This window comes from Hyposmocoma kahamanoa, unplaced genomic scaffold (genome assembly GCF_003589595.1).
Source record: "Hyposmocoma kahamanoa isolate Upper Pololo Valley unplaced genomic scaffold, ASM358959v1 78, whole genome shotgun sequence".
In the NCBI taxonomy this organism is placed as follows: domain Eukaryota; kingdom Metazoa; phylum Arthropoda; class Insecta; order Lepidoptera; family Cosmopterigidae; genus Hyposmocoma; species Hyposmocoma kahamanoa.
The window spans coordinates 22,130,064-22,157,514 of NW_020653945.1; the positions used below are offsets into that span (position 1 = coordinate 22,130,064).

A 27,451-nucleotide genomic window follows, 5' to 3' on the forward strand; every position below is an offset into this window, starting at 1 on the left:
AGCAACATGAGATATTTTCATTATATTTTTATTTTTCAAAGTATTTATTTATTTACCCAATTATGATGAACATAATAGTCGGGGAAATGGGTTCCACAAAAACGTATACTGCATGTTATTATAGCTTGTAGCTTAAAAGCTACTAATGCCTAGGTTTACGCAAAGATCTGTGTCTGATACACTTTTTTTTAATGTTTTTTAAGCTTTTAAGCTACAATGAAAAGCTATTGAAAATATTCACTCTCATCCTGAGAAGGCCCAAGTTATACCGTTCAGGGAACAAGCTGCAGGCAATGAGTTGTACTACGCAGCCGTTCGACATATAAATGTGGATGCTTCGTGCGAATCCTTAGAATATCCACAACACAGGGGTCATCAAGGGGTCATCACAACCCCAGCCTATGTCTGGTCCCCCGATGTTAGTCGTACACTCGTACACTCTCCGTGATATATTCGTAGAACATCGACAAGCCGGCAACTTTACGGCGGTGTTCAAGGCTCTGCAGCTTCACTTCTACTAATTTCGAGTCACCTACAAGACTCTTGGCACGATTTTCAACTGAATCCAAGATGGCCAGTTGGTGTTTAGCAGAGCCATACCATAGGTGGCAACAGTACTCCACATGCAACCGGACTTGTGCTTGGTACTGCTGAAATTGACCCGGTGTGAAGATGCGCCTCAGCCTGAAAAGGATGCCAAGCTTCATGGCTGCATTTTTGGCCATGGATTCTATGTAACTGTCGAAGTTCAAATCGGACGACAGGTCCATTCCAAGTACCTGGAGACGTTCATCGCACGCTTCAAATAAGTGAGTGCGTGAGACCAGACCAAAATGTGAAAAGTTATAATTTAATATCATCAACCCGTCGCTCAACTCATTTACACGGCCCACTGCTGGGGACGGGTCTCCTCTCAGGCAGGGATTCTGACATAAATTCTGAGCATCTCAGAGGTGGGCAATCGGTTTCAAACTCACAGCTTCTGTTTGAGATGTGGTAGGTCAAACCATTAAGGTACCTTCTCTATAGAAATTATAATATATAAGAAGTTATCAATTAGAAGAAGTTTACAATTTAGTTTATGGTATTCAAACTGGCAAACAATGGAGACTTGTTTACTGAATTTAAGGTACTAAAGATGTCTGTAATGTTTGAGTGTTTACAAACACTCAAATATTACGAAAAGTGAATTTGCACAGAAAAAATGTAATTTGAGAGTATATAAAAAAGAGAAAACTTTGAAATATAAATCCTATACATTTCCAACCTCAAGATTCATATTTTCATAGATAGATTTTTAAACAGTATCCAAATAGTGTAAGCTTTTTGAATTTATGCATTGGTATAGAATTAATATCAGTGACTGATTTAAGTGAATCTTTAATACTTCCATTTAATTTTGGAAATAAATGAAAGTAGTAATATTATCAATAATAATATTATTATCATACGTTTATTTGCTTAAAACATGGTATAATAGGAGATGTAATAAGAGACAGTGTTAGTATAAACATGTTTCGCATGTATTAAATAGCATGCAAATGTCTGATTATACAATGTCAATTGACTACTATTGGCCAAGCGCCTTTGATTTGTGCAGAAAAATCGACACTTCTCCGAAGTGAGACAAGTAGTCACGAGCGACTGCGAGTTGTGACAAGCTACGTCAAACGAGCTCTATACACGTTAGCGCTCGCCTTCCTCAGTCAGCTAGGCGAGTGACACCGAACGATGGCAAGGTAAGGCAAGGCAAATAGGCTGTCTATACGTTGGTATTGGTGTTCACCCGGCAACGTTGGACCAACATGGTCATTGTATTGCTGGCTTTATAAAATAAGAATTTTTAGTAGTTAGATTTGTCAGTGGGAAAAAAATCGGAAACGAGTGGATAATTTTGTTTTCAGCAACTAAGAACGCCTTGTAAATGAGTATTGTTTAATATAAATTAAATAGAAAATTATTTATCAATAAACCTAATGACGGAATTGTATTATCATGCAATCTAGTTACATTCAAAGTTATGTAAAAATTTGATTCTTCAAAATGAAGCGAATAAATGAAGATGGTCTTTGATTCATTGTTTATATTCGGCACTATTATACGGTGGTATTATTTCTAACCATTCTTTTTTTCTTTTTTGATTTGTAGGTAAACTTGAAATAGTAAAAATAATAATAATAAAATAATAAAAACCTCGTAGTGAATTATTTTAATAACAGAATATCGATAATATGTACGCTTCCAAGAACAACACTATTTCAAAATAATCGTTAACAACAATCATCAAAATATACAAACAAACAGGCAATCTGAAGAAACCTATATATGTCTAATTATGTGAGATATTTTAGCTTTTGTGTGATTTATAGACAGAAAAACAACACGTGGCTGTACAATGTTACATTTGGTCGATGTTCGCTTTTTCTAATGCCACATCCCGTAATGCTGCAGTGACGAATTTTTATTAATATTTAATTGTCCTCACTGTCAATATTTTTGTTCATTTTATTACAATACATGCGAATAATTCAATAAAACACTTGGAAAAACATTTGTTTTGACATTTGATGTACTTCCCTTTGACAACCGTATCATGTACCCAAAGAGTATTGCTTATGTACCTCATGTACTGGGAAATGGACACGTTTGGCATTTAAGATGACGTTATGTACTTTCGATTCCGGTGTTTGACACAGACCAATGTAATGCTATCTCTTTTGGCTTAAGACGGCACGCAATAGTTAAACAAAGTCAATAACGTGTTTATGTTTTCAACGTCGAAATGCATCATATACTTATAACGTCTGATTTATATATGTCAATATAACATGTCCTTTAGTTTCCATTCCATATTCTAAAGTCCAGACCAGAGTGTTGGGCGTTAATCAATTAAATTTCAATCAGAAATTCAGTCAGATTAAAAAATCAATTCAATTGAAATCTATTGCAATGAAATCAATTGCGACACGTCGCACCCCCTAACCCACGCCCTAACCCACCCCCATATGGGCATATATAATATAAATTTATCATAATTGCCAGTTTAAATTGTTAATCAAAAACATTGAAAAGTTTGAAAATTGATTAATTGTTCATTGTAGATATACGCGATTAACGACTGATCAATTGTTAGTTGCGAGAACCGCAATTAACAATTAATTAATTGTCAATCTTTAATTGCCAGGACAATTAAATTTTGCCCAACACTGGTCCAGACCTATTATTAATTTTCGAATATTTCAATAATTTTTATTATCAAACTACGAGTTTCCTAAAGTTCATAAAAATCAAATCTTAGGCTTAGATTACAAAATACATCTGAGATTTTAGGATTAGATTAGTAACTAACTACATTCTATTCATCATATTAATTTCAACTCTACTGTGGTAATCTACAGTTGAGCCAATTTGGCACTATTAAATTTTATGACATAAAAACACCTTACCAGACAAAATGATGACGGGCTTGAATCTCAAGAAATCTGTTATCAGGAAAACTACGACGAGCAGCGCCAAATACGAATACGTCCCAATTGGGTACACTTCTCTACTCAGTTGTTCTTCAGTTACGTTTCTCCAGGGACCAAGTAAAAACTCCGAAACGAAAGGTTCAGAGGGTCGTATCTCCCTCAAAGTACCAAAGAAACACAATATGAGGGTCACTTTGATCCATTGTTGCATTTTAATTCAATAAATTTAAAGGTTAAGTAAGGTTATAGACCGGGTCTCTTCGTGCTTTTACAGTATTTAGCAGTACAGGCGGCGCGCCACTCGAGCCGGCACGCGATACTGACGATATCAGCATTCTCTAAACGATTCAAACGCATTGGTGAAAAAATTACGTAAGTGTTTACAAACACAAATCACATTATCATAATGTAGACTTAATATTCTACTCTTTGATGTCGACTACATACTCCTTTATCCCCAAATATCTCATCGCATCACTCAGACTCACAGCATGTTGGTGAATAGTGATTTCCGTGTAATACTTATGGTGATTTCTTCCTATATTTAAAATAATTTGTTTGGAATGGAATGGTGGTGGTGACTTTGACATTATAATAGAGTTGTAAGTGGATGCGTTCCAGTAGTATCGAAGTTTAATATTTAACGGCAGCTTCATTTTAAACCTTGACCTCGGTAAGATATTTCTTATTTTGTCTAGATTGGGTTAGTGCACCGACAGTTCACGCCACGTTCATGCAGACAGCAGACATTATTCTAAAATGTGTACGTACAATGAACTGTCTTGTGCTTTGGAAAGTGCAGCATATTGTCAATTTGACAAAGCTACTGCAACACATTGAGTGATGACATATGACATTGACAGACAGTTGACATTTAAAGTCAGCTGATTTTCTTGACTGATTCATTCATAAAGCACAGCAAACTGGCTTTGTTTTCATGCTTTCTCCAAACTGACTGTTGCTTAGTGTCATGCAGTCTGAACAGGCAGCATTGTGGGAGTGCACACATTGCAACAAGGAGTTCAGATATGAGAGCGAAAAGCGGAGGCACGAGCAAAGCCACATACCGCAGTTTGGATGTAAAGTTTGCTCAAAGAAATTTAGCTTTCTGTGAGTATCTACTACTTTTTATTTACCTCACATTCGATATGGACTCGTTACTGTAGTTTCAAATATATAAGATCTAAAAGTTTTCTTATGTAAATGTACACAATGGCCTTTAAAAGAATACAGTACATATTAATAAAGTATGTTGTGATTTGCAAATATAATAAATATAATTTTGATAACACAAATGACATAAAGTGGTTATCGTGGGCTTGTTGTTATCAATTATTATACTTAGTTTTAATTCTGTATACATGTACCTGTAGTTATCTAATTGCAGTAGAATAAGGAAAGGTTTTTTGAAAAATCTGTGTTAGTACATTATTTCGTTCACTCGTTGTAGGTTTAATCTTTTAATATTAGTATTTGGTCTCCTGCACAATACATTCAGGGGAAGTTTTCCTTTCAAGGAAGCAAATTGCTCAGAACTACCCTTGTTGTTGTCCAAAAGAAAGTTGGTCTAATTTTCGATTCCTGTCTATGCAGTTTGTCTTTGTGGAGGCTTAGTTTCAATCATTGAGTCTATAACCAGAAATAGAGATGAATTAAGGGCCATCCAACCCTGGCAATTCATCAGGCAAATGGGCTTTACATCACTTTTAAATATCAATTATTGTTTGCACTGAAGTCACAAATTAGAACACTGAAATGGTACAGTACCGACAACTGACCTGTATGTATGTCTCCGTATATTTCTATAATATTCTGTATTTATTGTAATAAAGATAATATCTCTAACTATGGGAGACTGTTCCATTTGGTGTTGTGGGAAAAGCAGAAAAACATGTAATTACGAAACAAACAGAATTACATTTCGTCAGTAATTAAATATTAAATGTGTAATTTTTCAATTTTTGTCTGTTATGGCAAATCTCATGTTAAACCGATAGATTTTAAGTGAAACAATTGATGACACCTGTCAATTGTTTTGCAGAGCGCAGTTGTCACTGTAATGATTTGGCACAATAGTTTTCAAAGAAATTTTGTGACATTTCATCTCTATTTCTGAATATATACTCTATGGTTCTAACATTTTGTGAGTAAAATGATGGGTTTTTGAATTGCTTAAGATCAGCGCTTCGCCGTCATGAGAAGCAGCATGAGAGAACAGGCTCAGTGCAATGCAACAAATGTGGAGGAAAATTCAGAGATGAAACACTTCTAAAAAGGCATATTCAGTATGCACACAAAGGTACCTAAAGTTTTAGTTTTTTTTAAGTAGCAGAATAATTAGTTATTAAATGTACTACTTAACTTAAGCACTTACGGGGTTTATTATATAGCAAAGTCCACCACATAATGAACAATAAAGAAGAAGAATGAAAATGCCACCTGTACTAAGAATGGAATGCTATACATTCTTAAGACTTGTTCTTGTTTTTAAGACTATACATTCTTAAGACGAGCACAATGTGGTTTGATCAAATAAAAAAAAAAAGAATTTATTCCACTGAAAGTTTGTATCAGCTGACAAAACTAACATCTGTTAGGAAACTTTATGTATATACACTGTAATAAAACAACATAAAAATTTGCCATATGATCCTGGGGTTTTAGGTAGAAGAAGAAACTATAACATAGTGTTGGTACCAAAAATAAAAACTACTGCAGCTAGTAGACAGTACAAATACAGGGCCTCATATCTATATAATAGTTTAAACAGAGAACTGGATCTGTACAAGAAAATAGTTCATAAATACAAGTGAGCAATTACAAAATGGCTCGAAACTAAGTCGTATGAGGAGATTGAGCAATTATTATTACAAGTTTGTAATATATAAAAAAATAAACAGATCCATATACAAATAATATATATAATGTAAATAAATAATATGCATACACACAAATCGAAATTTAATTTACATATATGTTTATATAAACTTATAATACAACTGTTATTTTAGTAACTTCTTATAATGATACACATGTAGACATTCACACATTTCACACAATTACACACCTACAGATACATATACACATACTTGCACTCACACACACTAACAATTAAGTGAATTTATTTTTAGTCTGAAAAGTTAAAAATTACTGTAATTAGTGAAATTTGTATTAGTTGTAACACCTGTTATAGTAGATATTAAGGTATTCCTTTTCGTCATCTTAAAATTATATAAGAGCAAGATTACTACTAATATTATAGAAGAGCGATGTTTCCTAACTCAGGCCCTAACAAGCCTAAGTGGCGGTACTATGCCCTTTAAAATGAACGAATAAACATTTTATTTTATTTATTTATAAGACTTAAAATCTAGTCATCTCTCTATCAAAACAATTTTTGCCATAATTATAAAGCAAACAGACGACCTACCAAATAGAGACTGTATGCATAAATAGTAATTTGTAAATAAGAAATATTTTTTAAATAAATAAATTAACATGTCGAGTTCTTAGGTTTTCGCGATTGTTACACATAGGAAATGAAACTATTTTTCCGGATTTATTTCTGAGGTTTATTTATTTATATTTATTTTTGAGGAAGATTTCTCAGTTCCTGAGACCCGTGAAATGTAACATCCCCTTACAGGATGCAGGAGTTTACAAGCTTGACTGTGAGTGCGGTCTCTCTTATATTGGACAAACAAAGCGAAGTATTTGTACCCGCGTCAAAGAACATATAGCTGATGTCAAACGCCGTCGCGTAAACAAGTCTGCAGTCTGCGAGCATGTCATTGATAAACCTACACATTCAATGAAGTTTGACAAACCCCAGGTCCTTGCAAAAGAAGTCCGTTATCTACCCAGGATGCTGCGAGAGGCCATTGAAATTAAAAAACATCCTAATTTCAACAGGGAAGATGGTTTCTCCGTACCACCAGTTTGGGATCCAGTATTTCCTCTAATGAAAAATCCCAAACAGACATAAGACTACAGTACTAATTAATATGTTTTAGTTTATTCTAATTTCTATTAATAATTAATAATAAATTAAACTTAATAAAAATTCATTCATTAAAATAATTTGTAAAACTTAATGTAGCGTAAATTGGAATGTTTTCTTTGTAAAATTAAAAATAAGGTATTTAATTAATAACTATTGTAACTATAGTGAAAAAATAGGGTGGTTTGCATTAATATTAGACATAACTGGTTGAAGACTGTACCACCTCAGTCAACCGTGACCATGGGACCTGTAAAGGGCCCGAAACGTCGGTTTGTTTGAAAAAACGAATATACGCGATTTAAATTCGGAAAAATAGTTTCATTTCCTAATATGTTTTAGTTTATTCTAATTTCTATTAATAATTAATAATAAATTAAACTTAATAAAAATTCATTCAATAAAATAATTTGTAAAACTTAATGTAGCGTAAATTGGAATGTTTTCTTTGTAAAATTAAAAATAAGGTATTTAATTAATAACTATTGTAACTATAGTGAAAAAATAGGGTGGTTTGCATTAATATTAGACATAACTGGTTGAAGACTGTACCACCTCAGTCAACCGTGACCATGGGACCTGTAAAGGGCCCGAAACGTCGGTTTGTTTGAAAAAACAAATATACGCGATTTAAATCCGGAAAAATAGTTTCATTTCCTAAATTAACATGTATAAATTTATTGAAATTTATATTCCCCAAAAAATTAAAAGTTACCTTGGGTGTTCAAGTCAGTATAGAATATTGCATTAGGAGCTCTCATGCCAAAAAAGTTTTGAGCCAACTCCGCCCAAATTTGTGAAACAAATATATGCCTGAAGTTCGCGTGACATGCGACAGGAGATGTTGAATTTTGCGCATTAAAAGTACCAAATTCGTTTTAGCGAAATAACTCTAAAACTAAACGGATTAAAAAAAATTCGTAGTGACAGTTGTCGATCATGCATAAATGTAATTAATTATCTAATTTTTGTCCTAATAACTCGAAAAAATGTGAAAATTAGAGATCATTTCGTGATTTTTATCTATCGAGGAAACTTTATTGTTTTATGTTTCTGATTAACGTCTATGCTTGAATATATAGTGCAGTTACTCATACAATATTTTATTTTTAACTTTAAAGTGGATATACCCCTCCAAAATCAAATCGAACATTAGGAAATTTCCTCTCTCTTAAGTACGGCGGCGGTATTTTGTAGAAAGGACGAGCACTATATTATTGTTATTATTAAATGTTTTTGTTCTGTTTTAAAATTCAATTTTGGTTTGAAATAAATTGAATTTAAAACAGAACGTAAATATTTTAAAACAGTCATGAAAAACGAAAAACTAAAATATGCGTCCCTAAAAATTATTCGATAAAAATTATTCGAAATGGTGCTTTCGCCTTTTCTACAAAACACTGACGATATAGTCTGTTCAAACCATAGACATAGGAAGTTCAAACACTAGGCTAGCAGCTTTATTGAATATTTCTTTTCAACTTTATGTAGTTATTGAGTTTTTCTTTTATCTCTATTCTTCATGTTTGTCTTGTATTTGTTTTGGCGGTAGCACATTATCGAATTTAAAAATGTCTAATGTTGCAGGATCATTTTCCTGCACGCAATGTAATACAACATTCAACAGTGAGCTTGCACTACGGACACATATGAAGACACACAAAGCAGAATCAGAGAGGAAATACCATTGCGGGTTTGATGGCTGTGGGAAGTCATTCAACTTTGCTCATCACTTAAAACACCATGAATTAACCCATACAGACACGAAACAGTTTTTCTGTAAGAAATGTGGGAAAGGTAAATTATTATGTTATATATATTATAATTAACAGTATTTACATTGTATTGGAATTTACTATGATTCTACATCCTCGTCAAAAATAAACCACTGTAATCCATTACCACTCAAGAATAGTATTTTTTTATTTATTATATATTTATTAGGGGTTAAAGTATGAAATTGCCGTTTTATTGCAATAGGTTCTTTGAATTTTCATAGAATCTTCATGGTTTGAGGTTTTCGAATGAAACTTTTTTGAAATGGTTTCTGTGATTTTTTTTTTTTAATTTGAAGCATTTGAATATCGACTTTCAATTGTTTTTGTTATTCAATTTAGACAAGAAAGATGGATACTGCGAAAATTCGAGTGATTTTTGAATACGAGTTCCGACGCGGAACTAACGCGGCAGAAACAGCCCGCAATATCAATGCTGCGTTTGGAGAGGGGTCTACTAATGAACGCACCGTGCGATTTTGGTTTAAACGCTTTCGTGATGGAAATTTCGACTTAAAGAACGAGACACGAGGAAGACCGCTGTGACACAGGTGAATAACGATGAATTAAGAGAGATAGTGGAAGCCGATCCTAGCCAAACTACCCAGGAATTAGCGGCATGGTTTAACGTTACCTTACCCACAATATTGACTCACTTGCGTCAAATCAATAAAATAAAAAAATACCTACGAAAAATGGGTGCCTCATGATTTGACTGATCTGCAGAAAGAAACGCGTGTTGAAACTTGTGTTGCCTTGTTGAACCGGTACAGAAATGAAGGAATATTGGATCGAATTGTAACATGTGATGAAAAGTGGATTCTTTATGATAACCGGAAAAGAAAAATGCAATGGCTGACCCCAGGTCAAATGCCACAACAGTGTCCTAAAGCAAAACTTACCAATAAAAAGGTAATGGTAACTGTTTGGTGGTCTCAGCATGGTGTTATTCACTATAGTTTTCTCCGATCTGGTCAAGCAATAACGGCAGATGTCTATTGTGCCGAACTCCGAACCATGTTGACAAAACTAGCAGTAAAACAGCCCCGACTCATGAATCGATCTTCACCATTATTGCTCCACGACAACGCGAGACCTCACACAGCACGAGAAACCATTTTGACCCTTCAGGAACTGCAGTTAGAAACCATTCGTCATCCTCCGTATTCACCAGACCTTGCTCCAACGGACTACCATTTTTTTCGTGATTTGGACAATTATCTACGTGACAAGAAGTTTTCTTCCCAGGAGGCAGTACAAAATGCTTTCACACAGTTTGTGCAGTCTAGATCGTCGGAGTTCTATCGCAAAGGCATTAATAACCTTCCCATTAGATGGCAGCAATGTATAGATAATAATGGCAACTATTTTGATTAAATCAATTTGTTAAAAATTTAAAAAATAAACAATTTAGATTTTCAGTACAAATCGGCAATTTCATAGTTTAACCCCTATTATTATAGTCGTCACCAAATAAGAGGCCAAATTTGACAGCTAATGAAAACGATAGTATGTAACTTTGAATGCGATCAACGAAACAATAAACAAACAAATATTAGCATAATTGAGTTTAAAAAAATACATAAATTTTATTGAAACATTATATAATATGATAAAACATTTTTGAAGTACTGTTTTCGCAGGAATTCCAAAATAAAATGCAATTTTGAGTTACTCTGAAACGTCCTGAAAACAGTTACGTCCTCAAGGTATTTTTTCTTAAATAGTAGTGTTGTAAGCAATTAATCGCCGAATTTCACCGAGTCTCTTCGATTTATCGGAAAAAATATTGACTTATGTAGTTGTTTTATTGATGAATATACATTATTTACACTGAATTCTCTTAAAAACCGTTTATGAGTATTATAAAATCTAAATTAAAAGAATTAGATGCAATTCATCGGAATTTTACGAAAATAAGTAATTGCAAGGAATACTGTAAATGAATTGCTTTTAACTGAATTGTACGATTTGGCCTTTTAGGCCCCCAGAACAACAATGAACCGAAAAAGAAACAATTACAAACTCTTAAAATTTTGAATCGATTTCTCGTTAAAATCATATAATTTGATTACCGATACTACTTTGAGGAGTCGCACGGCGACTTAAGAAAGTGGCTGGCGACTAGGCTATGTTTGAAATAGGAAAAGGCAATTTTAGGCTATTTAAAATGTTTGGAGAATTACAAATTTATTGGGGATTTTATGGGGAATGGAGTTGTAAAATAACTCGTTTGGGGGTTTGAGTATTTCAACGTGTGGCGAATTGCTGCCGGACATACATAAATTGGCGAATTAACTTCACAAAAGTCTGGCAATAGAAACTCTCCATTGCATGTTTTAATGGTTGTTTAAACTTGACTTTCCAAGCATTAGTTTCACAATTATTTTTATCCTCTTTTAATTTTAGTAAACTCATTATAACTCATGTAACTCCATCTTTATAATACGGTAAGGAGTTATATTTTAAAGGCTTTATTTGAATAAAATTGAGTTATATAGGTCTATTTCAGGTTTTATTCAATCTCATCATTTAAAAGTGCACCTGAAGTCACATGATCCGGAAAGCTGGCTATCATGCACAGAACTAAACTGCAATAAGAAATTTGTTAATGAATATGCTAGAAAGAGACATCTAGCTACACATAGTAAGTATATCAACCATGCTGATTGTTTTAGTATGTAAAAACCCGGTTTATGTTATTACGATGATGCAAATTGAGCTTTCTGCCAACTATGGCGCGTAATTCTGACCGACCTTTGGTCGCACTGTATGACGTGCTTGTGTGAGCGGAGGGGAGTGTGGGAAACATTTATTGGCATGTGGTAATACTATACAAATTGATCTGGATGTTCACATAAATAGTATATGAAACTGACCATACTTTTATTTTCATATTGAGTGGGTGTACCCAGCTTCATTTTCTTTTTCTAACATCATCTTTTAACGCTTCATAAATGGATTACTTTTTAATGGATCCATTACACTATATGACAAAATACTCCTTACAAAAAACGCTTAAAAGAAACTGAAAAAATAAAAACAGACAGTCGTATTCAGAATCTCCTTTTTTAAGGTCGGTTAAAATACGTTCATCTGGCGTCCTAACCGAATGTCAGTGGTCCCTCTTTCTCTTGTGGCCTCACCCTTAATAACCGAATTTGTATACTTTTTTTTTACAGAAAATAGACCTGCTAGTGTCAAATTCCAGTCAAAAAGCGTTCATGAAGGTAAGCTATTGAACATTTTATTTCAGTAAATATTCTTATAATACTCAGCTGTAGTGTTATGTAGATAAAACCTACAGAACATATTAATTATTTACAGGCTGCTTTAGCAATTGTCAAGTTAACACTACTAAAATGCAGGCGTGTCCATTATCCTGACCTTTGATCTGACTCTGACTTTTCGTGATATATCCATACTGATGGGCGACCGTTTCCAGCTACTTGGAATGGTCCTGTAGTCCAATTACAATTTTGGCAAATACTTAGAATCCATGGCCAGGAAGCTTGGCATCCTTTCTAAAGTGAGGCATTACACACTGGGACAGTTGCTTCAGCTGTGCCTAGAGGAAGTCCAGCGCGGTGGTGTATCGAGTACTGCTGCCACCTATCGAATGGTTCTGCTAAATTCCAACATGCCACCTTGGATTCAGTTGAAATCGTGTCAAGAGGCTTATAGGTGACTCGGATTTAGTGGAGGCGAAGCTACATAGCTTTGAACACCGCCCTAAAATTGCCTGCTTATCGGTATTCTACAAGATATATCGCGAAGAGTGCGATGGAATTTCATGTTTTTATTCTCCCGTCCCCTTTCCATCTTCGCGGGACTAGACGTAGGTTGGGTTTCAAACCTTATGTTCTAGATATTCCAAGGATTCGCACGAAGCGTTTTGCTTCCACATTTATATGGCGAACGTATATGGAGTGGAATTACCTGTCTGCAGACTTATTCCCTGAGCGCTATATATAACTGGCCTTTTTACGGCGAGGTGAATAAGCATTATTTAGTTAAACATTATTGTCATCATTTTCCATCTGTTAAGATGGAGGTCAGAAGTGCATTTATTTTTCAGAAGTTTTTTTGTGATTACTAAGTCGTTTAAACCCAATATTTTGTTGTTACAGATGCTGCAGAGCTCTGTCTTACATGTGGCCAAATCATATCTCAACTAAAGTACTCTAAACATATAGCGAATTGCGTTCCCAAACAAGAGAACCTTGATATCTGTGTAAGATCTCTTGAACTAAGTATTAATGAAATATCCGACACTATAAATAAGGCTGAAGATGTAGTAATAGTTAAAAACTTTTTAGATGAAGTAGGTAGCGAACTCGAAAACAAAGTAACAGTAGATGAAAGTACCATAAGTGATTGTAAAGACATTTTAGGTGGCTGTATTAGTGATGATAATTGTTTCTGTGCTCAAATCAATAGCAATTTTGGTATTAAGCGAGAAATAATTGGCCCAACTACTGATGAAAATCTATTAAAAGATAATGTTGAATGTACAGTAAGCAACGTGATTAAATTAAGTAAAGATTTGAAAACAGTCGTTGGTGAAAATAACATTTCTATAGAAACAAATGCCTGCGAAGGATGTTATTGTGATAATTGGTGTTCAGACAGTGGAAAAACTTTAGGAAACATTACTCAAGGTCATGAAACACCTGAAATTGAACATAGACTTGATGGTACAGTTAAAATAAAGGATACTTATGATATAATTTTTGATACTAAAGTTATAGAACCACAGGTTATGGTTGAAGATCTTTCTATAAGAAAGTACCAAGAAGATAATTTACAAGAACAGGAAATAAAAATGATACCTTTTAACAGTTGTAAAGATGTTTTAGGTAACTGTATTGTAAGTGGTAACGGCACGATTGGAGAGGGGTGTCTATGTGCCAAAATGGCGGTCGACGATCAACCCATGATTGCGCAAGAGATCGAAGACATTACGCCTTGTCCTAAAAATACCTGGCTAAGTCAAAGACTGTGATATTGATTTCGAAGCCTTGCGAAATATTATTTGTCCGTATTTAGTTAATAAAATCCTTTAGTACTTATAGTAGCACTGTACTGTAATATTTAGCTTACTACATTTACACTAGACGGGATACTTAAAATGAGGAAATAAAAATGCCATAATAATTATTAATTTTAAATTTATTTACAACGTTATCTTTACAATTTCAACCATATTATACAAAATATATTCTTAGTTAACAAAAACTAATACATTTATTATTTTACATTCAGACCTCACTCTGTATCACTTACTCTATAACATTTAATTACGAATGGAATGTCTGCGTAATCATTATCACATACGGCATGGCAGAATATGTAATCCATTACACAAGAAAATAAAACTTATACGTAAACATAATTTACATCTTTTATTTTCTACTATATTAGAAAAGTATCTGATTTCTGAAATTTCATTAGATAAAATAATTCTAAAATATATTTAGCTATGGTAACAATTTTCTTAATAAGGACAATTATTAGGCTTTTGTTCTGAAAATAACACGCACTACGTAGACACAGGATTTTATAGAACAACTCAAATGTTATTTTGAGGTCAAATGGTAATACTTAGGTTTTATATTTGTAGCAATAAATTATCTAAAATTCTCGCGTTGATGACTTTCCTTAAGTTTGACTAGTCTAATAAAAGATAGTTTCTTTTTATGTTATTGGCTGAAGATCGCTGCGATCCACACGAAATATTGCTAATTGAATATCTAGAATCACACTCACAACACGCCATCAGCAAACTCCAGGTCTGTTATGCATTAAAAGTGTTCAACAGCATCACAGCATTCCATAAAAATAAAAACAGAAATATACAATCTTAAACCTATCTACATTTTACGCGCGTACTACGCTTCATTGTTAGTAACTGAACCGAGTTTCTTTGCATCTAATGTCCTCCTATCACTCTTTTTCCGTGAATCACTTATGTCATTGAGCTCCTCGATGCTATCACTTTTGTTCTTCTTTTTTAACGTTGCTTTTCCATCTAAATTTTTGATAGGAACTACACTTAGGTATTCAGTATCATCTGTTATACTAGCAGACACACTGGGAGCGGAGGTACTCGGTAAAGGTTTGTCCAAATCATCTGTGTCTGACAAAAATGATGACACTTTGTTTTCAGCTGTATTGTGACGTTCTTGAGTAGCTATGTTATTGTGCTTTTGGAATTTATGTACTTGGATTTCTGCTGCGTTTTCATTGGAATTGACGTTCGTCACCTTTTTTCCATCATTATTAGTCATGTTTCTATCTTTGGATACCTTCATTGTACCTTCGTCGACAGACTGAGTATTTAAAGATCGAAATTGTTGCTCTTCAGCATTTTCATTTTGTGTTTCGTTTGCGTTCAACGATTCCAAATCATGACCTTCCTGAAGTTTTTTAACTAGGTGTTTATTATTTTCTACCTCAGGTAAAAACGGATTCATTTCAGTCTCATGGTCATCATATTCTGCTGAATGAGAGTGTCCCGAAGTGGCAATAGAACTGTTGTGACCTGGCACTTCGTATATTGTTACATTTAAGTTGTTCTTTTGAAAAGTTAAGCTTGCATTGTCCGTTTCATTAGATGATATATTCCCATTTGTGATTATGACTGTTAGTGGTGTAAACGCTGTAGTGGAGGTTACATTTTTAGACATGCTGTCTTCAGATGAATCTTGTTCCAGTCGCACTGTACTAGGTTTGAATAAAATTGATTTTGTATTGTCACTGATGTCTTCCCAAACTGGAGCTGGATTGTTATTTTCCGTATTGTTATTAGCAGTAGATATGTCTAGATATCTCTCAGCAGAATTGTAGATAAATTGACCGACTGTAGTGGTTTCTATTGCATCGTCTTGATTTTTTTCTCCTTCTACGAATTTCAAAATTTTATCAAATTCATTTACTTCTGTTACTAAATCTGTCGTTTTTGTAGGTTCTGTAGTGACATTTAGTGTGCTTTCTTTTTCATTGTTGAATACTTTGTCGTTTATTGGTTCAACGACTTTTGCCGATGACGAAAAGGTGGTCATCTCATCAGCTCTGTTAGTTGTTAATTTACTTTCTTCTTCAGACGATGTATCTGTTGACATTAAGGTTGTTACATGTTTTTCATTTATAGAAGGTTTACTCGTACTGAATTTATTGAGCTGTTCTTCTGAGCGGCTATTACGTGATTCTTTGAGATCAATATTAACTCGTTTTACTCTAGAATCTTCATTGTCGTAATCATGTATCATTCCGTAATGAGGCTCGTCTTGCTCTGAGGTTCGACTTGGTCCGAAATTATTTAAGTAATCGGGTTCAAAGTCATACTTTGGCAGTGCGCCTCTCATTATTACGTCCTCTGGTTTTTGCGCAGTTTCCGAAGTTATAATTGGTTTTATGTTCTCCTTCATCTCTTCGTAATCGATTTCCGTCACTGCTTCCGTTAGCCAATCTGAATCAGTTGTTTCAGTAGTCATTTCGGCAATGGATATGACTTGAGCTTTGTTTTCGGTAGGTTTTGTTGAACGATTGTATAGCATATTTATGGCATCGAACGTGATGTCTACATTTTCATCAACTAGATCTTTTTCTTTCTGCATTGGCGAATCATATTTGTTATTAGATGTATTTTTGATGTCTAAGACTTCCATCAATTGCTTCTCCATTCCCGAGTCTATACCATTTTTCAGGGAAAATTCTGAATCTCGAGTAGTAGATGCTGTTGTAGTAATTTCTTTGTGAGGCTGCAGTAGTCTCGCTATATCATTCTTTGTCATCATATCTGATTTTTCAGTTTTTGACGAGGGCTCGTTTTTTGAATCGATTGCTTTACTCTTTTCTATTTCATTATTTAGTGTTTTACTTTCTGTTCGATTTTCTATATCTATTTCTGTTTCTGTTGGTTTATCTGTTTCATCATCAACCATGATTTCTTCGAGTTTAGGTGTTGTACTTGGAGGTACGTAGGTGGTTGTACGATTTTTGTCTAGTTTATCCTGATACGCAAACAATGCAATTGCTGGACGTGAATTGGATTCTTCAATAGTTCCTTGTTCGGTGGTTTTAGTATCTCCTCTAAAATCATCTTTATTATCATCAGGAGTTTCAGCCGTGACTTGATATTCCATATCTTGTTTCTTGAAAGATCTTGCCTGAGTTTCGTGAATTTTTCCCATATTCATATTCTCATGCATGTCATTCGTGAATTGCGTGTTTGTGTCAGACGTATTTGTTTCATCATTTAAAAATTTTAATTCATCGTTGGTGATAGGTATTGGGTCAAGCCAGTCATTATCAAATTCTGTACTATTCATGTGATTGACACTAGTTGTTTTGGGCATTATTACTTCCATGTTATTATTTTCACCACTATAATCTTGTAAGATTGTCACAGTTTCATCGGGTTGTTCCTCTGTTACTGGAATATAATTAATGGGTGGCATCTCCGCTTCGGTAACTGGTAAATGAGTTGTTTCGAATTCTTTAGAATTTTGCTGGTCGTCCATGTTTTGCAAATAATCCCAATTATGAGATTTGTTTATTATTTCTGAATAATGTTCAAAAACAGAGTATGTCGGTTTCTCGGTTGTTTCACTAGTTTGTTTTATTTCAGAGTTGGGTTCTACTACAGGTGCTGGTTCTGGATGCACTTTTGGCTCTATCGTAGGTTCTGGTGCGGCGGCTGTTTCTGGGCTGTGTTTCGTTTCACTGTCGCTAACTTGTTTTGATTCATTTTCTGATGAGGATTCGGATTCGAGTTTCGGATCCGCTGTTGGTTCAGGTTCAGATGTAGGCTCTGGTTCAGCAACTGGAGCAGGTTCAGGCTGTAATGTTAGTTCTGGTTCAGGTTTTGATTCGGATTCGGATTCAGCTTTTTGGCCATTTTCGGGTTCAGCTTTTGGTTCGGGTTCGGGTTCAGGTTCAGCTTTTGGTTCGGGTTCGGGTTCAGGTTCTGCATTTGGTTCGGGTTCAGGTTCAGCTTTTGGTTCAGGTTCAAGTTCAGCTTTTGGTTCAGGTTCAGCTTTTGATTCGGGTTCGAGTTCAGCTTTTGATTCAGGTTCAGGTTCAGGCTCAGGTGTTGGTTCTTGCTCCGCCTTCGGGTCTATGGGGTGCCCGAAAACATGTGAAAATTTGTAATCCGCCTCAGATTCGGTGGTTGTTTGATGAATTTCGTGTCCGGTTGAATCTTTCCAGTCAAATGTGTTTCCGCTTTGTATTACATGAACAGATTCTATATTTGGCTCATCTACTGGTATCGACTTTCTTGTCGTACCTACCAAGTCTAAGTCTAGCACCCTGAATTCCTTCTCCTTCGAGGTATCTTTTGCTTGGCTATCATTAGAATTGTCGAATAAGGACATGCATGTTTTGGGATTGTCAATATTAAGGAACATACCTCGTGGGCAAGTGCATGTAAAATCGAGGGCAACTTCATCGAACACACAGCCATGTTCACAATCGTTCTTGTTAATTTGACAAAGGTCCATTACGCGACTTGCGATTATTTTGTCATCAGCAATGTGGTAAACACTTATCATTCTGCCGTTACTGTTAAGGTAAGTGTCGAGTTTCTTTTTTAAGGTCTCTGCCGTTAACCAGTCCCCGTGTGTGTTTTCATCGACGAATTTTGGCTTCCAATGGATCCTGTACTTCACTACCACCGATCCTGGCCTGTAATCAAACGATTTATTTTTAATGTCAATGATATCGATACACCGCAGCGTATTTTTGGAAATACGTAATAAGTGAAACAGTGACATAATTAATATTATTAAACTTATCTTATATACCTTAACTGTACGACTTCGACCATGACTTCGTTTTTGCCATTTTCCACGTCATTTCTGTTGAAGATGGCGTTCTTAAGCGCAAAGACGAAGTTGTTAGCGAACTGTAGATATTCTTCGCTCTCCGGGTCTTGAAAGGCCTGTCTAAATTCTTCGTTGTCCACTTTCAGTTCACCCTCCAATGTTCTTGGCACTGAAAAAGGAAAAAAATCTTTGTTACAGCTACAAAACCGACATCTTTTTTGGAATAATATACTAATAAGGCATTAGTCAAAGTGAAATAAAATTAACAGCAGTTTATTTAATTTACGAGTGAGTGAGTTTTGTAGCTTTATGATCTCTTTATAGCAAACTACGCAGAAACCACCTAATTCCAAGTACGCATATAAGATCATTGAAGTATGCATTATTTGAGCTTGAAATTATTTGACCATCACAACTTACTATGATTTATGAGCAATGATAACCTGTAAACAATTAACAGTATCCGAGGCGGCATAATATATACGTATATCACATTTAGTTAATGGTAACATAACATAAAATCAATGTTCAATAAAATGGTGCCGATATTAGGTACTGTTGAAAGGAACAGCAATGCTAGTTAATATTATCAATATCAATACATAATTGAATATGTCAAGTTACATTCGTAAGAACTTTTTCAAACTAGACAACAAGTAAACAAGAATTATAGTTGTTGTGACCATTAGAAGATGAAATTTAGAGCGCCTAAGGTGACTTGCGGGACAAATTGCAGACTTATACTATAAAAAGAACAATGAAGTTTGCATATCTACAAGTACAGTCGTCTATCCAGTGAATGATTATGTATACTCCGTATAGGAAATGATTGTAAGAGCTTACTTACCATACATGGACAAGTCGGTACTTTCGTCTGAAGCAGGATTCATTGCGTCGTTTATAGACCGCTCAGGCGTTGGCTCAGGACTGGGCGAAGGATCGTGCTCACTGTGAAAATAAACAAAACATTTCGAAAATCTCATTCTACTAACGATTACCGAGATCTGTGTTTTATCACGCGAAATTGGCGGATAGCTGGCTTTCGTCTGTACAATCCTTGACCAAAGAGCTTTGAAGGTTAAAAGGTGCATTTACTGGCGATGTGGTAGATCTTAGTGCCATGGAAAATATCGTGTGGATATTAGACGTACCTGTGATCATGTCCTATGTGTTTTTGGTCCACATGGTTGTGGTCGTGGTTGTTGTCGGTGTGCTCATGATTTGAGTCATCGTGGTCATGTCCATTGTGGTCGTGTGCACTGTGATCGTGTGCACTGTGGTCGTGTGCATTGTGGCCGTGCGTGCTGTGGTCGTGTGCACTGTGGTCGTGTGCACTGTGGTCGTGAGCACTGTGGTCATGTTCTGTAGTTCCGTGGTCGTGAGTTTCTCCGACTCCGAGTCCGCCGAGCGCCCGCGCTGACGATATTGTTGTGTTGTATTGATCAAGTGGCGTCGGCGAGCTCGCGAACAGAACTCCAGCTGGAATCGTTAAACATTGGATTACGATAAAAGAAAGACTTAAATTTTTATGTATATTTTAAATATATATTATCTATATCAACACGCACTAATTTTGGTAGAAAAGCCAGATTATATCACGATAGTATAAACTATATTTTATACACTCGTATCAAAAGTATTTTAAACGTATTTCTTTAACGTATTAGGTGTGTGTGCAAAGTGGCGCAAAGTATTAATGTATTAATGCATCTCTTTCACACGGCGCGAAGTCATACGTTTTTTATCGAATAGTCACCGAACAAGCGGCGTCTAGTATTGAAATATCTTTTGGAAAGAGGGCGCGCATAATTTTATTCATACAAATAAATCTCTAGTAGACAACGAATTATTGATATCTTATAGAACAAAGGCCCGTTTTTTTTCATCATTTCTCACGTTTTCCAATTAATATGTTTGTACGCACTGCTTCTTGAAACATTGGATAACCCCAATACCTTCTGTTCTTCTGCCAAGCCGTTGGCGTCTTCTATGCTAATATGAAAAGTGTAACAAAGTGTGGATCTATTACAGATGTGTTCTCACCTATCCGTTTTTTAAACGCATGAAAATACATTGTGTGAGCACCCCGATATCTAACCGTTTATAATCGAATATGTTAAAAAATGTGCAGGACAATGCCGTTTGAACTAAGGATTACAGTCTTTTCTGGAAGGTTTTTAAATTACTCCAACGTGCCTTTTAGGTCATGTGACTCCAACATCCGCAATCAGCATCGATGAATGCGGATGCCGATATTTGAATCTATGCAGATTGTCAGAAATTCGCAACAACTGTGGTCTGTACGATCGATTTGATAATACCTTCAAAAAGGTTTACAAATAACACTTACTAGCAGCAAGAACAATAAGAGCGATGATGGCAGCTACTACCAACGCGAGCAGGGTCCAGCAGAGTGGCCGCTTACATCCTCCTTTCTCGCCGCGCTTGTCCGCAGTCACGTACAGCTTCTCCCCTCTGAAACAATCATCATCGTGAATGAATGAACGAATGAAATATTCTTTACTGCACATTAAAATTACAGTAATGTAGGTATCACAGAGTAAGCCAATGTACAACAGGCGGCCTAATTTCTAAGTAGCAATTTCTTCCAGGCAATCTTAGGATATCGTGCTAATGTCTCACCACACCTCAACTCAGATATAGGTTATTGTTGATATGCATGGTAGCTAACTTCGCGATTACAGTAAAACTTAAATTAACCCATAGTCAGTACCTATTTAAATAGCATCGCTCACAGAAATGTCACAACTTTTCTTTATGCCGTTAGTGCATATTGATTCAATCTAAAATGTTCTATGTAAATCATTGAATTTTATCACTACGTTGTTGATTGATACTTCTCTATGGAAAACCAGTAGGCGACAACTATACAGAAATCACTTGGAAATTGCTCTTTAAAACCCCGTAGTTGTTTTTTTTGAGATTCATATAGCGAAACAGGATACGTCATTGTCATATTTTGATATTTTAATTTTAGGGTAAATGCCTTACTATTACCATCACTTATTTTAATTTTACGATTACTGCTCATGTACGGGTTAAACACACACGGACGATGCTCATTCACCATGTTCTAAATGATTTGGTGTATGAATTTGAGGTAGTTTCACAGTGACCTAGTGGTATTAAATTCTCGTTTGATTATTTAACGATACCGTTTGATTGTTCTCGTAGTCAGTTAAGTAAAAAAAAACTATTGTTATACAAATTGGACTCACTTTCCAGCATCTTTTTCGTATTGCACAGCAGTATCAAGAAGCTTCTGGGATTCTATTGCAGTTTCCATTACGATCACGGAGAAACCAAACACAAAACAACTATGCGAATCAATGACATAAGTTTAAATGGCGGAGTAAAATCGGCCTTCTTTTCTTTTGCTTTTGCATTACCCGCGGTTATTATATATTTTCTTAGCTTCTCAAACAATTATCGTATCGACCGTCATTTGTTTTGAAACATTTACTGATTTTCTGCGAGCTAATGTTCTCTTTATAATGAATGTCTTTTATGAACACGATGGTTTGTATTTTGATTTTATGTGAATAATTCATAGCGCCACATAACGGCCATAGAAAAAAATGTCTATGTTTAGTATATAGTGCCTAATACCTCTGACTAACGGTGAAGGACAACACACAAGTAGATTTATAGAACGTAAAATTTGATAATTTTTTATGGTGCTTTGCAGGTCTCCTGGGTTTTGACAAATAATAAATGCAGATCAATATTATCGCTCTGATGTTTGGATGTTTTTTATACTAACAAATAAATAACAAATAACATATTGAGAATAAATGAAAAATAAAAACAGTTTGTTAATTACAGTTTTCGTAAATGAAGTTCCTATTACCAGGTTTTTAAATGCGTTTGTTTCAAAATTTATATCTGAGCAGAACCGGTGCACCTATGTAAATAATGTCACAAAAATACAGGTCTCGATCAACAATTGTTTCATTTTTATGAAAGAATGTTTGTAGAATTTTGTTTAATATGTACCCAGTGTTCTTTGTCATATTTTGAATTATTCCAATCTTTACCTCTATAGTGAGTATACAGACAGTCGTTGCTGGCGACTGTACACTCATTCTATTTTCAAAAAGTGATTTCATTTGGGTTTGTTTTATTTATCAATTTTCTACGTCAGTATTAAAACATAGAAATAATTGTCAGCTTAATATTTTCTTATGACAACTGGATGCTCAATCATTATAACAATACGGTTCTATGCTTATTTAACTTTTTGGTGTTGAGTGTTAGGTACCACGTTCTAGAAATTAGTAAAGGAGGCATAAAATAAAGGAGAGTGCATCCAGAGGTGAGTGCGGTCGTGAGGTCAACGCCCGCGCTTTGTTCCCTGCGCCCGCGCATCCCTCTCTCCCCTCTCCCAGTAATATACCGGCTCTGAACAATCAGCTCCCTACGACTGGTTCGATAGGTCCCATGAACCTTACACTCTTCATTTTGTAGGTAAATTAAGTTGGTAAATTGATTCCAGTAGGAATGCTGTTTTATGAGTTTCCATCTTACATTATGATAGGTAATTGTAGTAATACAGGTTATATGTAGCTTTTGAGGAATAAGGTATAAGTTTCATTAAGACGAAAGTACATATAGAAAATACTGAATAATAATGTTTTGACAAGTTTGGAAAATAAAATATATATTACCTTGGACTCTGGACCATCCTCTAAGTGGTATAAACTTGAATTTAAATCGCAAGTGTAAAGGCGAGCAGTGCCTAGGTCACAATAGTTGTAGTGAAACGTTGCCAGATATAATATGGTGTGGATACGTTGTTAAACTAAATTCTATCGTTGTTGCGTAAAGTGATAGGCATTACGATGCTTAAAAATTGTTGCTCAGCAATATCAGGCTTCAAGTTTGAAGTGCCGTTGCCCGTATTTTGAAATAAAGTGCTTGGATCAACAAAAAAAATGTTTTGTTTATTATATTTGCTTTTACAAGGCACGTGGGACCCGAGATTAAGGACTCTTGCTGACTCTTTTAAACTAGAAGTTGAAATATTCTTAGCTGTATTGGCGACTTAAATAATAAGCTACAATTAGGCAGTGTTAGATCAAATTTAGAAATTCTTAAGGGAAATTTCTCTTAAAACCGAAGCTATCAAAACGCAGGCGTGTCTATTCCACAAAACGGAGTCCCCTACACCTACACCAGCCACTTGGAATGGACGTGGCATCCTATTTGAACTTCGGCAGATACATTGAATCCCTGGCCAAAAATGCATCAAAGAAGCTTGGCATCCTTTCCAGAGGCGTTACTTTACACCGGGACAGTTGCTTCAGCTGTATCATGCACAATTTCAGTCGCGTATGGAGTACTGCTGCCACCGCCGCAAAGTTGCCTGCTTATCGGTATTTTACAGGATATATCACGGAGAGTGTGCGATGGAATTGCATAATTTTATTCGGCCTTCCCCTTTCCATCATCGGGGGACTAGACGTGGCGACAGGCGATTCGCACGTAGCGTTCCGCTTCCACATTATATAGCGAACGGTTATAATAGGCATTACTTAGGTACGCATGCTCCATCGTCGACCTCATCGTCACTTTTCATCAGGTGAGATGGGAGTTCAATGCGCAATTACATTTGTATGAAAAAGCTATAAGACCTTCAAAAGCAAAGAGTCCATTGCGCCTCGTTGGAGTTACGCAGGTAATTTACCGAAGATACGCTAAATGGAATACCTTAAGTGAAACCTTTGTGTTTAGGCCTTGGCCAACATTGCTGCAAATCGCAGATGTTATTCCTGGACTACGAAGTTACTGCAATTTGAAGTAGTTGCAACTAGCTTTCGCCTATAAATTTCCTCGAGTTGACGTTACTTTTCTAAGAAGAAATAACACTCTCGGTAGAATCAATTTGGGCACCGAAGTTTTCTTAATTAGTGTGATCTAGGTTGCTCTGGTACTTGTAGTACAGGGAATTATTATGAATTTTTTTATGATACATGACGAAACAAACAAGTCGTGTGCCTGTTGGTACTTTCTGCTCTTAACAGCCTCATCTTTCTACATTAGTTTTGATTATAGTCACCCTTCCTACCGACCCTTAGGGTGTACGAGAAGGGCACTATGACCTGCGCGAGCATGCCCACGCAGGGACCATCTAAATCAGGTCCTAACCCCAGATCAGCCGGTTTGCACGGACTTCGTCCGGTTCTCTGTAAGGCAAGTGCGTTAGGTGAGCCGCCCCGGTTGTTCGTACAGTACCCTCCCTATTTTCCAGATAGGTACCGGAGCTGTAGGCACGCTCACTTTTACTAAATGACTAACGGTTGCCATCGCCCTCCGCCCGTATCAGTTGCAGTGTCACTCACAGCTTTAAATCGCGAGGCACTGCCACTGCACCCGCCAACCCGAGACATACAAGTTCAAAAGTCACATGTGCCTGTAATTTCACCATCATCAGCAGCAGCATTGCTCACATTACTGCTTAGCGGCAGAAACAGGTAAGGTGGCAATACTTCCTTGGACGAACTCTTTCACAAGGAGCTCTACTGCTACTAAATCTCATCTAATTTGGTGCCAAATAATTAAATAATATTGCAATAGTCGGTTTATCTGTGTTAGAACATGGACTAAATTTTCTATAAAGCTATCGAAACGTGTACTGTCAATCCTGTACCGTAAGAAACAAATACCCATTACTGAACAGATTACGTCGATGACCAGTCGATGAGTTGCAGATTTAATTTGACCAGTATGTCAAGATGAAAATACTTTCAAAATCATAAGTAAAAGAGCCCCTACAATTTTCTTTGAACAGTTTGAAACATCCATATGTAGAACTACAAAATGAATAGAATAAAACTATACAAATATTTTTTCCTACCTGAAACAAATTCAGTTCCTCTGCACATAAAACAAAGCTATCATTGTGCGTGGCCCAGTTTCCCACGCGGTATTGATCATTGAGCAATACTGATCGACGCTATGTAGGTATGAATGAGCAAATATCACTATGTCGTCAACAATGGGACTTGATCATCGTGACTGTATTGTGGAGTAATGCTTATCACCATTTTGTTATGTAATTTATGAAATAGATCATAAGTATGACATTTCTAAGCTTGTATACTTATTCAATTTTAGCTCTCATATCTCCGACTATGTCTGTTATCAGACTGTGCAATTCCCCTTAAAACCTTTTTTTGGTTCCTGCAAACAACGCATCGAGGACTACTTCCTTAACTCTTTTTTTTTCGAAACCAAGTGACAGGACGAACAAGTTTATCGTTTAGTGGTAAGCGACACGCTTGTCCATAACTGTTGCAGATATGAGGTGCACTGGCACTGTCGTAAGTACACAAACCCCGTGTGGCGTAATTCACCAGCCCCCTTCAAAACCTTACAAAAACCGAAACACAGTAATACACACGTACGAAATATGCAAGGTAAATACTTCCCTGGATAAACCTTCACAAGGTGCTCTACTGCTACCAGAATGTATTTTCTCCCATATATCTTTATTTATTACCTGTACTTTTTGTCTTCAAAATTAAGTATGTAAGTAAATATTGTTATTATACTTATAATTATAGTATTTATTTACCAGTGGGCAACCGGTTTTCTGTTTACTTCAAATTACTAGTTTAATCAAAGTCTTATTAACTAGTTTATCGAAGATGTGCAATATATTAAAGGCACTGCTACATCTGATGTATCCCGTCGCTTCTGAACGTTTTTTGTTTCTAATAATTGGGGCTAGCGAACGTTCCTATACACATAGATACTGGAATGCGTTTGCGATTACATCAATATATGCATTCCAAGCAATAAATGACGAGGTCGATATAAAATCTGATATAGCGTCATGTTGTTCGAGTAGCTTGATTTAAATAAAGCACAACACCTTTCGTGGGGTCTGCCTTCTGTCAGAACACGAATGACGTTTGGCTTGTTTTTAATGGACGTTTTGATTTGGTATGTAGTTTGACAAATTTGATTTAATTTTCTATGGAACTTGTGTCTGTGTTTTTTTAAATAACCTTTTTATTACTGCTAAAATCATAACTTGTGTGATTTTAGCAGTAATAAAAAGGTTATTTAAAAAAATGGTTGCTTATCGTAAAGACCGAAGTAGATTGTTTAGAAGGTATGTGGTATTTTTTTTTAATTATGCCCGACTTAACTTACCCATTCCATAACAAAGAGCATGCAAGTTTTCCAAATTTAAATTTCTTTGAATTAACGTTTCAAATATGAAAGGTTTAGAATAATTTAGCTTGTAAAAGCACCGGTCATATGCAGAGGTATTGTTTTGGGTTTCTTTCAACAAACACTTTTGTTCTTAAATATTTCTTGAATATGCAACGCTTTCTCGAAACAAAG

At 35.5% G+C, this 27,451-nt stretch overlaps 3 protein-coding genes across 6 annotated transcripts in view; 1 reads left to right on the forward strand and 2 right to left on the reverse strand.

Moving 5' to 3' along the window:
- Positions 1-3,806, reverse strand: part of LOC113233325 (thiamine transporter 1-like) — a 29,581-nt gene extending 25,775 nt beyond the window's left edge. The window contains exon 1 of the mRNA XM_026468417.1: positions 3,447-3,806. Coding sequence (XP_026324202.1) covers positions 3,447-3,681 — 235 coding nt within the window. The 5' untranslated portion in view covers positions 3,682-3,806. The remainder of the gene's footprint in view (positions 1-3,446) is intronic.
- On the forward strand, positions 3,773-14,414 carry LOC113233324 (oocyte zinc finger protein XlCOF28-like). The gene is made up of 7 exons (XM_026468416.1): positions 3,773-3,997; positions 4,169-4,580; positions 5,648-5,769; positions 9,058-9,267; positions 11,758-11,892; positions 12,428-12,475; positions 13,376-14,414. The coding sequence occupies exons 2-7, from the start codon at positions 4,441-4,443 to the stop codon at positions 14,248-14,250; spliced, it is 1,530 nt and encodes a 509-aa protein (XP_026324201.1). The 5' UTR covers positions 3,773-3,997; positions 4,169-4,440; the 3' UTR covers positions 14,251-14,414.
- A 151-nt stretch (positions 14,415-14,565) lies between these two features.
- Positions 14,566-27,451, reverse strand: part of LOC113233322 (flocculation protein FLO11-like) — a 130,523-nt gene continuing 117,637 nt past the window's right edge. Inside the window, exons 4-9 of one of the 4 annotated variants that reach the window (XM_026468415.1) lie at positions 21,426-21,550; positions 20,227-20,554; positions 19,923-20,023; positions 19,055-19,244; positions 18,427-18,935; positions 14,566-17,499 (exon numbers count right to left, since the gene is read on the reverse strand). In XM_026468415.1, coding sequence (XP_026324200.1) covers positions 15,137-17,499; positions 18,427-18,935; positions 19,055-19,244; positions 19,923-20,023; positions 20,227-20,554; positions 21,426-21,550 — 3,616 coding nt within the window. In that variant the 3' untranslated portion in view covers positions 14,566-15,136. Of the gene's footprint in view, positions 18,936-19,054; positions 19,245-19,922; positions 20,024-20,226; positions 20,555-21,425; positions 21,551-27,451 lie in introns of all 4 variants that reach the window. The other 3 variants (XM_026468413.1, XM_026468412.1, XM_026468414.1) reach the window with 3 other exon arrangements.